The 13,224-nt window shown below is 45.2% G+C and overlaps 2 protein-coding genes across 6 annotated transcripts in view; both read left to right on the forward strand.

Annotated features, from left to right (window-relative positions):
- Positions 1 to 5: 5 nt before the first annotated feature.
- On the forward strand, positions 6 to 6,544 carry stradb (STE20 related adaptor beta). 3 transcript variants are annotated; one of them, XM_035150823.2, is made up of 13 exons: positions 6 to 248; positions 432 to 656; positions 929 to 995; positions 1,564 to 1,644; positions 2,819 to 2,921; positions 3,053 to 3,174; positions 3,267 to 3,375; positions 3,704 to 3,827; positions 3,918 to 4,089; positions 4,256 to 4,360; positions 4,457 to 4,713; positions 4,810 to 4,852; positions 4,970 to 6,544. In XM_035150823.2, exons 3-13 carry the CDS (start codon positions 984 to 986, stop codon positions 5,129 to 5,131), a joined length of 1,290 nt encoding a protein of 429 aa, XP_035006714.1. In that variant the 5' UTR covers positions 6 to 248; positions 432 to 656; positions 929 to 983; the 3' UTR covers positions 5,132 to 6,544. The 3 variants fall into 3 exon arrangements, with proteins under 3 accessions (XP_035006714.1, XP_035006715.1, XP_035006716.1); XM_035150824.2 differs by having other exon boundaries at positions 563 to 656; XM_035150825.2 differs by having other exon boundaries at positions 653 to 656.
- A 1,008-nt stretch (positions 6,545 to 7,552) lies between these two features.
- Positions 7,553 to 13,224, forward strand: part of nbeal1 (neurobeachin-like 1) — a 35,004-nt gene continuing 29,332 nt past the window's right edge. Inside the window, exons 1-2 of one of the 3 annotated variants that reach the window (XM_035150284.2) lie at positions 7,553 to 7,620; positions 8,104 to 8,503. In XM_035150284.2, coding sequence (XP_035006175.1) covers positions 8,453 to 8,503 — 51 coding nt within the window. In that variant the 5' untranslated portion in view covers positions 7,553 to 7,620; positions 8,104 to 8,452. Of the gene's footprint in view, positions 7,621 to 7,651; positions 7,862 to 7,881; positions 8,504 to 13,224 lie in introns of those variants that run through there. The other 2 variants (XM_035150285.2, XM_047339086.1) reach the window with 2 other exon arrangements.

Below are 13,224 nucleotides of genomic sequence, written 5' to 3' on the forward strand. Positions count from 1 at the left end.
TGAATCGCCAGTAGCCTGTGTCAAATTAAAAGTCCTCTCGGTAAAAAAAAAAGGTTCAATCTTCGCTTTTTTGAATAATGTGCAGTTGGTGACTGACAGGAAAACCACCGACGGCTCTGATCCCACCCGGTCGATTGGACAGCAGAGACAGAGGATGGACTTTGTGAGCGAGGAGCTGTTCTGGTTTTCAGGCTCTTCGTTGTATTTTTAACTTGTTTACGTCGGGGCGCCCGTCGAACTGGAGACTGGTGAGCAGCCTCTTCTCGCGTGGGCTAATTTTAAGTTAGCACAGTACGTGTAAACCCCAGCTTGGAGCTGAGCTAACGTTAGCTCAATGCTCGGACCAGGCACACATAGATAGCCACGTTAGTGAGCTTAGCTAGCTGGCTATAAACCGATATTAAGGACTAATAGATGTGCTCTGGTTACAGTACAAATGGCTGCAGGTGATCTAACCTTGAAGTGGAATTGAATTTCATGAATGTGTTGGACACAGTGGGATGTGACTGTAGCCCAGGTAGCAGCAGCAGCAGTAGAAGTGTAAGTAAACACTGTTTTACAGACTTCACAACTGTTTTCCTCCCGATGCTAAAACCTGCACCGACTCGTCTGCACCTGGATTTCTGCGGGTGACTGTTCCTGTCCGATGCAGCTAGGTGAGTGTCAGACGGACGGGTGGGTGGGTGAGTTTGGATGGATGCTGGCTGCTTTCTAGTCCAGAGATTTTTTTGTGTGTGTGTGTGTGTGTGTGTGTGTGTGTGTGTGTGTGTGTGTGTGTGTGTGTGTGTGTGTGTGTGTGTGTGTGTGTGTGTGTGTGTGTGTGTGTGTGTGTGTGTGTGTGTGTGTGTCTGATGGTGGTGGTGGTGGGTGTCTCATATTACTTTACTGCGCCTCATCTCCCTGCCTCCCCCCCCCCATCTCCTTGCAGCCTGAGATCGGATGAATGCCAAGCCCTGCGACTTTGCCTTCGCCAAAAGGACTCCATGTCTTTCTTGGTAAGGACACCAGCACCACGCTTTAAAAGCCTTTCGCTTCTCTGTGTCTCCGTGCTTTTGTGCGTGTGTGTTGCTTCACTTGGACCCAGTAGATATGTAGTCACGAATCAGATGGCTCATGCTGATGATGACCCCCTTTGTGGTACATAATAAACCCAGGATACTAAGAAATGTAGTGAAAAGTAGGAGCTTTCTGATAGAGATGCACCAATATACCAATAATCTTCTATCTATCTATCTATCTATCTATCTATCACACCTGATAGGCACATCTATATGTTGTATTTGTTGTGTTCTGCTGGGACACATCAGTCTCTCAGCTGTCTCGTTGTTGCCTGTTGTCATCACTCTAATCCTCCCTCCACTCACCACTTTCGATAATGTGCCATGTGAGTGCCGTCACAGCCCTGATGCTTGTGTCACCCATCTCATCTCGGACCCTCCAATACTCTGCACGGCATGTGTAGGACCCCATACGTCCTCCCAGGCTCCTCATTTTCCTCCCCATTCCCCCCCCCGTCATCCTGCAGAGCATGTCTCACTTGTGTTCCTCCCTCCCCTCCACCAGGACTGTTCCTGCATCTCCCATGCTCAGGTCCAGCCATTGGACATAGAGGAGCAGTATGAGGACACCAGCCACCAGTTCCTGGTCAGTACCCGAGACACTGTCAGCATGGAGACAGTGGTCCCACTGATGCTCTTCCATCATATCATCACTTTTCATTGGTCACTTATCAGCTCTTTGGAGCTACTCAACGTTGTTTGAGACAGTGACCTCTGGAAAAGCACCCTGAAGGGATACTCCATCAAGTTAGCATCGCACTTCCATAAAGTCTACTGACTCACATGAGACAGATTAAAGCAAGACTGATCAAATGTGGTGCAGCAGAGGCCGAGTGTTTCATATAGTGTCTAGTATGTTTCAAGCTCTAAAAACTCTGGATCCCTACATTTCTTTCTTTTATTAGACCCTTTATACCTGGTGAATGACCATGTCTCTCGCACTCCCAGTTCATGACACAGGTTTTTTTTGTAATTAATTAAAGTGTCAACCCCTCACATCATCATGGATTATCTTTTCAGACAAGCCCCACTGGCTGGGTAGCACTTAACATGGTCACTAAGCTGTTAAAATATCATTCTGCACAAAAATAAAGTGTCAGTTTTGCCTCTCATATCATCCCTCAATAAATGTAACCATTGATACTGAAGTTTATGATATTTAGTCAGCTATTCTTAATAATATTTAATGTACTGCTATTGTGGGAGGAGTTCAGGAGGGAAAAAATGCAGAAACAATTAAAGCCAACACAACCACTCTGTGTGTGTGTGTGTGTGTGTGTGTGTGTGTGTGTGTGTGTGCGTGCGCGTGTGCAATCAAATGCATCTTTAATGCTAATGAGTTCCACCTGTGAATCTCATATAGAGCTGTACAGTGGGATCTGATCCCATGTGGTCACAGGAGACCCAATCAGGACGCCTTTTAATACCAGGTGGACTTAATTACTTGTGATCAGATCCCCTAATAGCAGGTCTGAGGTCTGATCCTCTCCTCTGCCTGCTCAGTGAGGGGGGTCCCAACCAGCCCCATGCGTATGAAGCGTACCAGGGAATCACTACCCTCTGTTGGTCAACATACAGTACATGGACTTCCTACCTGTCATTAACAGAGCCTGAGAGAAGTCATAAATCCTCTAATCAGAGTTGAAATGTGTACGCCTTTGAGTCACTTACATAATACACTAAATTGTGTTAAATAAATAATAAAGATAAATTCATAATCGATGTTTGTGGTGTGTCGCTGGTTGTGTGGCTCCCTGCAGAGCTGTGACGGTTCTGAATACACTCTGCAAGGGCCAGCGGGCGGCGATGACATCACGGGGCTGTCGGCTGAGCCCTCCCACTACCAGCTACTGTCTGAGCTCGGTAAGAACAACACACGCTTGAGTCAGACATTCACGTCAGCCAAGGAAACTGCAAAGAGATCCACTCGCACCATCTCCCTACATTTTCAAGACGAGTGAGATTTCACCTCAGCTCCGTTCACTGTGTTGCAGGTAGGGGCTTCAACAACCTGAGCCAGGTGAGCATGGCACGGCACGTCCCGACCAACCAGCTGGTGGCTGTCAAACAAACCAACCTGGACGAGTGCACCGAAGAGGAGCTGCTGCAGCTCATGGTGAGCTGCTCTCCACAAACTGAACACATGTGGTTCTAAAAGCTACTCTTCGGTCTGGTGTGTGTTTTGTCTCATTTCTTTTTCGTCCCCAGAACGAGGTTCTCCTGTTCAGGCTTTTCCGCCAACAAAACCTGCTGACCTCTCGCCGGGTTTTCAGCTCTTGCTGCCAACTGTGGGTCCTCACACCGCTCATGGCCTATGGTCAGCAACTGCCTATACCTTTTTATATACTTTGTTATTTTATGTCCTTGAAATATCCATGGGATTTACAAGAGCATCTGCATTAAGAGTTAATCAGCAAATAATTTGATGATGGTGAGAGGCAATCAACCACAGGGCAGTAATTCTATTTGCGCTCGAAACATTTAAAGGTTTTTTAAATGCTGCTGATGTGTAGTCAAGAGATCATGAAACATTGTACTGTTTAGATTAAAGGTACAGTAGCACCACTTCTTCAAAGTTAAGAAGGATCACTGCATATTCTCCTTGAAACCTCTCCTTGCTCAGCTCTGTCTCCTGTTGCCTGCAGGCTCTGCTGACAGCTTACTGAGGACATATTTCCCTGATGGAATGAGTGAGTCCCTGATAGCCTACTTGCTGTACGGTGTCCTGAAAGCGTTGGAATACCTGCATCGGATGGGCTATGTTCACCGGTCAGTGGGAGACAGATGTTAACATTTAGAAAAGGTCTAAAAAAGTGTTGAAGTATTTGTACTTTAGCACCTGTATTTTTTTTTATTCAGGGCACTGAAGGCCAGTCATATCCTGCTGTCAGGGGAGGGGCGTGTATACCTCTCAGGGCTCCACAGTATTTACAGTATGATGCGTGAGGGAAAGAGGATGAGGGCGGTGTTCGATATGCCCAATCACAGCCCCGCCCTTCTGCCCTGGCTCAGCCCCGAACTACTGAGACAGGTCAGGACTCCCCCGATTCAAATCCCAAATTGTATCTACAAGTTCCATGTATCTGTAATGAAATCACAGCTATGCAGTTAGACGTTAACAATATTGAAGTGTCCGGTTTTCAGCCTGATTCTTTTCTGTTCTGTTGCTCCTCTCACCGTGACGTTTTCCTCAATAGGACCTGCATGGTTACGGAGTAAAGTCCGATATCTACAGTTTAGGTATCGTTGCCTGTGAACTGGTCAGTGGCAGGGTGCCTTTTCAGGACATGCCACCCACTCAGGTAATGAAAAAAACAGTCCCACAAAAATACAGCATGTGCATAATTAATTGTGAGGGTCAGTTCACTCTAAACTGGACGCTGTTGTTCTCTGCTCAGATGCTGCTTCAGAAGCTGCGCGGCTCCCACTGCTGCCTGCTCGACGTGGCCCCCTTCCCGCTGGGCGAGCTGGGGGGCCTGAAGGTGTCGCGGTCTGGCGTGGACTCTGGCATCGGGGAGAGCGTGGCCACCGGAAGCCTGACACACAGCGCCACCGCTCCTCCCACCGACCGACCTCAGAGCCCTGGACCCAAGAACCACTCGGCCACCCTGCACAATCTGGTCCAGATGTGTCTGCAGCAGCAGCCCGATCGCAGGTCGTTATTTTAAAGGAAGTCGACTCAATTTGACAATCTTATATGAACACAAGGTTGTGCATGTGACAGCGTTTACCATGTCTTTCTCTTCTGTAGACCGTCAGCATCTTCACTGTTGACCCACGCCTTCTTCAAGCAGGTGGGTTTCCTACCTCTCGTGTCTTGGGAATTTTGTCTTGAATGATCAGTCATTGAAACAACAGCATTCCGTTGTGTCTTGCTAGTGTTTGAGCAGTGTGTTGTTGTTCCACGACAGGTGAAGAGGCACAGAAGAGACTCCTTCCTCAGCCTCATGTACCCAGCGGTGCCGCTCACCAGCCCCGAGGACGCTCCAGTGTCCTGCCCCCCCGGTCCGTCCTGCCACGCTCTGACAATGCCCAGCGCCGACACTCCCGAGGCCGTGTGGGACTTCTCCTAACCCCCCTCCCTATTTTTCCAATCCCTATCCCGAGATTGCTGAAAGCCATGACTAGTAAACCAAACTCAAGACAATCAAAGCAAAGTGGCCACACTCTACTGTGCTTTTATTTTGTTCTTATTATTAACCTAACTCTCTGAGCCTTTTACAAGTAGTTTTGTTTAAACGTGTTCATCTAATGCATATGTGGATTTGGTTGTTGGTGAGGTGACAGTGAAAGTGCTGGATCTAAGAAGCTGCTCTGGTAATGCACTAAGGATCCATAATAATAATAAAGATAAGGGACTATCGATGAGTCACAGGAGAACAGATTATTAGTTGACTACTAATCACTTTCTGACTATGAGGCAAAAGGCAACTACGAGTTACAGAAGTCCAGCCAGATACACTTCATCGTTAAACACAGATATTTGTGTTTAACAGTTTACGTTTAGAACACAGTATTTTGTTTCTACGGTGAGTTTGTCCGTTAAAGTGTTATGTCTTCTGACTGTGAATGGTGAATACTGTGGTACAGAAAAAAGAGGTTTACGACTCATATGTGCAAATATGTTCACCTATATCAGAGCTTTTCAAACTAAGATTTGAGAAAGTCCCCCCCCCCTTATCACTCCAGAACCTGCCTGAGAATCATTGCGTTTGTTTTTCGGAGACTGACAGTATAACAGTGATAGTTGTCTGTACATTCGTTGTCATCCACTGCACCCAGGAAGTGGAAAAATGTAAGAACTCCATGGCAACATTACACAAAGTCCCGACTAAGCTCAAGAAAATCTCAGCTATCAATCCTGGCGGTACATCCTGTGTTTACAGCATCAAATAACTCATTCAAACCAAACTTGGCAGAAGAATTCGCACTTGAACATAGAACATAACAAACATAAGAAACTACTTAAAATGACGGAAAACAACTGAACAATTCACCAGGTTACTTCAGTTTACAAAACTGACCTTGATCGCAAATGTAAATATATTTTGCTGTATGTGGTTGAACATGTATGCCCATGTATTCTTGTATATTCATCTGAAATGTTTGCCTATGAGCTAATAGGATAAGGTGCAACTTGGCCTCTTTAAAAAGAAGCACTTGAGCAATAGAATCTATCTCTATATGTATCATTAGTGTTTCCTGCAGGAGTTAGGTTAGAAACCATCAGTAGAGACAGTAGATGTCCTGATCATTAGTGATATGGCAAAAGAGAGATATCTCTACTCTGTGACTCTTACACAACAACGCCTTTATGTTTTACTGAAACCTGATTTCTGAATATGGTGATTGATCTCCTAACTGTGACGAAGTGTACTGTGTATAGCAACTGTGATTTGCAGTACATATCAAACCTGGTAGCTGTATGAGCCTGATATATACACACATAAATGATATGTATCAATAAAAAAAAATGGATTTCTTAACTTCCCTGTCTGCCTCAATTTATTTCTTTATGGTTGTGGATTTATCTGTGTGGCAACTTGAGGAAACAAAGTAAAAGGTCACAGGCACAGATCTGGACCCGGATACAATAAGATATGATAGTGCTTTATTAGGAATTTAAACATTTCGTGTTTTAACATTCTGTTGTCATTAAATGTATTTAGTCTGAAAAAAATTAATTGTCAGTTTTCGGCCTGTCTCGTCATTTGTGGTCACTTGTCGCCATCTGGTGGTTGATTGGATTTACTGCAAATTAAATGAAAACTACCTTTAACCTGGAACAAGTGGTAAAATGTGTAATTCTCTGACCCTCGTTTTACCTTTTGACAATAAATGTTGTCAACAACAAATATGTCACAATTATGTATTTTATTCTATAGTTGTATATTTTTTTACTACTACTACTACTACTAATAATAATAATAATATTAATAAGTGACAAACAGTAGTTATTTGAATATTCCACCAGGTGGCAGTCAAACATATGCAAAGTGTGTAGCGACCCTCAAAGTCCACATCGACAACGTAAAGGAGAACAACTGTCGCAAACACTTCGAGCATGTTTGATAAATGATATAAACATTAATTTCACGTCTATTGAACACAGTTTGCAGTTTAATGCGATGCAACACACACACATGGGACTGCGATGTAGTTTCAAACAAGGGTGTGTTGATTAGTTTTTGCAAATTGTGTGCGTGTTGTCGCGGGGTAACATCCGGTTTGCCTACCAAACTAAAGGTTGGTCCAACGATGTGCATGCGAATGATTCGTACTAGCAAATAATATCACTACTGTTTTCCAGCTTTTACTAAACCTATTGCAGTGATTTAATACCAGTGATTTGATGATAGAACACATTCTAAAGTAAAGTGTGTGTCTTTGCAACGAGGTGTTAGTTTGTCTAACTTCTTACACATCGGTCACTTCCCGAGTGGACTCTTATTGTGAAGACGTGGTCGGGCCAGGAAGTAGCCGCGGGTTGTTCCGCGCGCTGTTGGTGTTTACGTTGACTTGACGCATTAGCCACAGTGACGGGTTGGTCTCTGCTGCTCAGGTGCGTGTCCCCCCCCCCCATCTAACCGGGGTTTTAACCCACTTTGTGTCTCGTATATGTGCTCAGGTGTGTGTGTGTTGATGTGAGACGCGTGTAGCCGGGTAGACTCCAGAGGACGAGGCGTTTCTGTCACATGAGGAGGAGGAGGAGGAGGAGGAGGAGAGAGGAGAGAGAGGAAGGCTAAAAGAAAAACTGAAATAGGCTTTTTTTTGACAGCTAGCATCTAAGCTAGCTTGTTCAGGTAAGGTCGTCTGTAGCCGTCATGTCGGCCGAGCTGTCACCGGCTCCTTGCTGCTTATTTGTGGCAGAAATACACACTCGGTTGTCGGTGTGTGTTGTTGCCGTGTAGTTAAAAGCTCCACCGTCGCTCCAGTCCTGCAGCTGTAAGGGAGAAAGTCTCCTGTTGTGTTGCTGCTGCTGCTGGTAACAACACAATCCTCCATGATATGTCATTCTCTGAGTTGTTGTCATCATCCTCCGCAGTGTGAGTGTGTCCCTCCGAGGAGAAGAAGCCGAGCTGAAGAAGTGGAAGCGCAGGGCCCAGCTGCTCCGACTCCCCTCCGGGACTGTGCTCCTCTCCTCCGCCATGGAATGACATATTTTTTGGGGGAAAGTTTCTGCCTCAACACGTCAACCATCGCCCTTTTTTCTGGATCTTTGAAGGAGAGTTACACCTTGACAGACATGCTGATGACGAGGATGATGATGAAGATGATGATGATGAGCAGTGATGCCCAGCAGCAGAGGTTCAGCTCATGACTGGAGAGCATGAAGCAGCCAGGGAAGTGACCTCGGTGGACACTACAGGCCGTGGGTGCTACACACCGGCACCATGGCATCCAAGGAGAGACTCTACGAGGTCTGGATGCTCTACTACACTAAGGTAAACACACACACACACACACACACACACACACACACACACACACACACTCACACTCACACTCCTACTGTGGCTGATGTCACAGTCTGAAGTCATGGGCAGTGTGATGGTATCCCCTCCCTCATAAAGACATCATGAGTGAGTGAGTAAAATCAATATGGCATCTGCTGACGGATCATTTTAAACCAAATTGCATTTGTTTCATACCATAAATATCAATTTTCACAAGTTAAATAGTATTTTCAGGTCATGTAGAGAGCCCGACCAATATATCGGTTAACTTATAGAAACAGGTCTCTTAAGAATCGTTGCCATTTTTAATATATATCTGCTGATACATCCCTAACATTGGCACCGGCCTCTAAAAATCCATATCCAAATTTTTGCCTTTGGCCAGAGGACACAGGGAGAACATGCAAACTCCACACAGAAACCAGGATTCAAACTTTCTTGCTGTGAGGCTATAATACAGGATTATAAATGAGTAACACATTGAAACATAAAATCAGGTATTACATGTTTCTATGTAGCTCATGATAGCACTGACTAAACCATCCCCGGTAACTGCAACATCTCATCATCTGTAAAAAAAAACATCCACACCAGTAGGGATGCTGTGTGGACACGTACCACGATGTAATGTGAGGATGGGGGGGTGGGCACTGCTGCAAGGACAGTGTGTTGTTTTTGTGGTGCAGATGAATGAACGACACTCTAGTAGAGACAGCAGCCCTTGAGTCAGCTGTTGGCTAGATTTAATTCACTGGGCGATGCAGCATGTTCGAGACCTGGCGTCCAATCAAAACGGTCCGCCTGAGCCTCTCCTCACGTGAGTCAGGCTGCAGTCACACACTTTCTCCACACAGTAATCCCTCACAATCACACAAACACACACATAGAGTACACACCAAGCTGTTTCCTGTAAGTTTAGGATGTGATATTGAATAATCCACACTTGTTGACACAAATAGAATATCTAATGCCCATGTTGCTGGTGTTTTTGTGGGTTCAGAGGTACTAGAAGTATTCAGGCACACTGCTGCCTGCACTGACTTGTCACAGTAACTTGCTAAAAGGCCGCCAATTGCTGCCAGCATACACATTGCATTTGCTCTAGCAGGAGTCTGTATTTGCATTGACTAAGCATTAAACTGCGACCAAGGATCATTTCATTTCATTCTGGCTGGAAGCCAGGGTCCACAGGGCCAGTATTTATCTTTGCGTGAGGCAAAAAGAGACGGTGAGAGAGAAGCATTTAAAATATATATGTGTGCTGCAGAATGTGTCTCCCTCACCGAGCAGCTGAAATGTCAGGTATGGCCGGCGGAGCTTCTCTATGCTATGTGTGTGTGTGTGTATGTGTGTGCTGCCAGGATATGTTGCCTGTGAGGAGAACCTGCAGGAATATCTCTATGTGAGCCCTGAGACCCCCTGGGTCCCACCAAAGGGTTAATGGTTCTACATGCAACCTCAGTGCTTCACCTCCCCTTCGCAGCCTCTTGTTGTCTCAAGCGATGATTATCTTATCTTAACTGTGCGCGAGAAATCAAGACGCCATCTATCTAACAACACATGTAATCTACCTACATTATCCAGGGTTTACGACACTGAATGTTGTTGGCATTTGGGTGGTTAAATTAAATTGATGGACAGATTCTGACATTTCAGTCCAACTAGAACCATAGTACTGCAACTTTTAACATGGAAGTAAATTCAAATTTATATTCTTCAGAGAGAGGACTTGGAAAGTGTTTCATTCTCTCCTTCCCCTCATGTCCTCTGTCTGTGTAATGATTGACAACAATAGAGACATGACTGCCTGTAATGTCAGAGGCTAACGCTGGAGCTCTTCCCCCGAGGAGGAGTCAAGTCAGATGTGTACTGTTGACAGTAGAGGCTTGCTGTTTTAGAACCAGCTCATCCTGTTCCAACACCAGGACACCAGCAGCCCCATCCCACCTTAGTTATTCCATATCTCTGTGTAGCCCTAACCCTAACCCTATCACCTTTGTGCACCTGATTATCATTGGCTTCCTCCTGCTGAAAGAAAGGAAGAGTCTGTGGGTTTGTTCTTAAACAGATGTGTGAGGAATAATTCTGCTGAAAGTTGTGTTTCAAGTCAGAGGAGGCAGCTGGTCAATATGTATAATGATTGATAATGAGATCAGATGTTGTTGGGTGAGCGTCAATACACAGGAAAATGTACAGAGCAAGTGGGAGGCAGGACACAAATGTCTCTCATGTTTTTATTTACATCAACACTGGCATTGACCCGAAAGCTCTCGAATCTCAGTCTCTTTTCAAGTGGACATCATTCAGAGGGTTTATAATGTGAGAATTTTAACAATGAGTAGTTGCAATGGCTAAGCTTCTTGGAGCTGTAGAGGGCTGGGAGGTCACAGCCGATGGCTAAGACAGTTACGTAACAAGCGATCCTCTTAGCTGCCTGTCATTGTGTGTTGTCCCCCGAGCAGAGGGAAACCGCTGGCTGCCGCTGGTGCACGGTGGCAACAACACAACCCTGCAGCAGCTCTCCGCTCTGTTTCACCAGCATATCATCTAGAAGGGCTTGTCAGAGAAAGTGGAGGCTTTAGCAGACTCCTCCTGAATAATGCCAGTTACTCTCTTAAAGCCGTTTCGTCTGCTGCAGAAAAGCCCCTTTAATGCCCAACCACAGGGAACACGCCTCAACAGACACACAGGGAGTCATTTCAACCTCCAGCGGGAGTCCAGTATCGGAATTCTAGTGGAGAAATCTGCACTCTTTTAAAAACAATTGTCACCAAACCAGGACTTTCTGGTTGAAGATTCACAGAAACAGTCATCCTGTCTGATCTCACCCCGCACCAACCAACAGCAATTTGCATAAACCCCCTGCACTGAATGGGAGTCATGATTTAGTGAGAGGATTGGCAAAAGAGAAGCGAAAGGAAAATAGACGGGGGGAGAGGGGGAAGGGAAGTGGAAATGAAATTGAACAGTTGAGCAGGAAATGATGGACGAGGAGAAAGTTCCAAAGTTTCACATATTTGTACAAGTATATAATATATTATATAAGTAGATTACTTGGGTCTCTGTCTGGCTTTGCTGCTCGTTTGCTTGTTACGGTCTAATCTCTGCATAAATGTACACACACACACACAGACACACACACAGACACATAAATGCATGTATCTGTACACCAGCCACACAAGCTACACACTTTCAGGAACTGGTTTATGTGCTGGTATGCAAAGTTTGTTCCCTCAGGTTAGCTTTCCTATTCACTGCTTCTCCCTGCAGTCTATGCTTCTCATTTTCCTCTGTGCTATGTATATCTCTGGAATAACAGTGATGTCACTGATATTGTGTGTCAGACATGCTTCATGTTACTTGCACCCCTCCCACCCAGTGTCTATATATATATATACACCCCCCAGCGGTGACGTCACGGCCCGAGGAGTTGTCACTGACTGCCGGGCTGTGATGGTGCAGGAACAGAACGACCACAAGAAGAAGTCTTGAAAAAACCCAACAGGGAGTGGACCTTTCTTGGACGTTTTTTTTTTAAGTGACTCCATGCCTCTTCTACAAGCCAGGTCACCCACAGCCACCCAAACTAAGCGAGCAGCCACCCGACCAGTTGTCTCACCACGCCTGTCTGGAAAGGTGGAGCTTGTCTGGCTGCCCACTTCTGTAGCAGCACTGTGTATACAAGCATTTACCTAACCATAACAGATAAATGAAATCAAATTGTGTCCTTTTCAGTTTGTTGTAAAAACTACTGGTGTTGACATTCCACAGAAAGTAATGACATATTAAGGGCCCAGGGTGTTTTTGCAATAACAGTTTTATTAAAGTAGTAATTATTGTTTTTATTGTATGTGTTTAAAGCGTGGCTGACTTTGGTATTATGTGGTTTCTGTTTCACTTGCCTTTCAGCCTCTTGGTTTCTTTAGGCAGTAAAACTTATTAGTAAGCCAATTATTTTGGCCAAAGGAACCTTCATTTATAGTCCATGTGGATTATCTCTTTTAACAGATTGTTTTCATCTGGCGATTGTATGTGTCAGATCGGTTTCCCACCTGTTTAGTCTGACATTTAGTTAGATCACTTATTATCTTTTTTTATCGGTTGCTATGACGCAGTGCTGGCAACATGCTGTTAGTTGGAAGGTTATGATATCACAGAGCAGGTCAGCACATATCTCGTGTTTTTCAGAGTGTGGCATCTCTCATATCAAAATGAGTGCGAGCTGTCTATAGACATTGATCCCCAACCAGCACTTTCACTCAGGGCAGCGTAACACTTCCCTTCTGTGGGCCAATGGGGATCACAGTTTCAAGAATGAAGTTCATTGATCTGTGTTGCTGGCAACCTTGTTAGATTTACAGAGGTCAGCTTAAACAGATCTTTAGGTTTGTGATGGAGAAGAAAATAAATAATAATGGATATACATCGGAGAGGCATGTGATCCTCTCGTGGGAACTGGGACACTACATGATTGTGAGAGTTGGGACAAGGTGACTGTTGTTGTTGCATCAGGATTCCTACTTGTACATTAAGGTCATTATGTCTGGCCAGTGATGAAGGCCAAGGATAAGCAGAGCCATGCAGAGCAGGGTGTGTCCCCGCCTGCCCCAGTCCAAACACTCAATGGGCATCTGTGCTCCGGAGCTGCTGCCTAAAAAGAGGACATTCTTTCTGACACACACGGCAAACAAGTTTTCCTCAAAGATGTT

The sequence above is a fragment of the Hippoglossus stenolepis genome, chromosome 24, assembly GCF_022539355.2.
Source record: "Hippoglossus stenolepis isolate QCI-W04-F060 chromosome 24, HSTE1.2, whole genome shotgun sequence".
Taxonomy (NCBI): Eukaryota; Metazoa; Chordata; class Actinopteri; order Pleuronectiformes; family Pleuronectidae; genus Hippoglossus; species Hippoglossus stenolepis.

What these genes read in the sequence shown, in the direction of transcription:
- stradb (XM_035150823.2), top strand. An exon ending in CCAGCTACTGTCTGAGCTCG is followed by an intron (nt 2,922 to 3,052) that starts GTAAGAACAACA and finishes ACTGTGTTGCAG; the next exon opens with GTAGGGGCTTCAACAACCTG. An exon ending in CACACCGCTCATGGCCTATG is followed by an intron (nt 3,376 to 3,703) that starts GTCAGCAACTGC and finishes TGTTGCCTGCAG; the next exon opens with GCTCTGCTGACAGCTTACTG.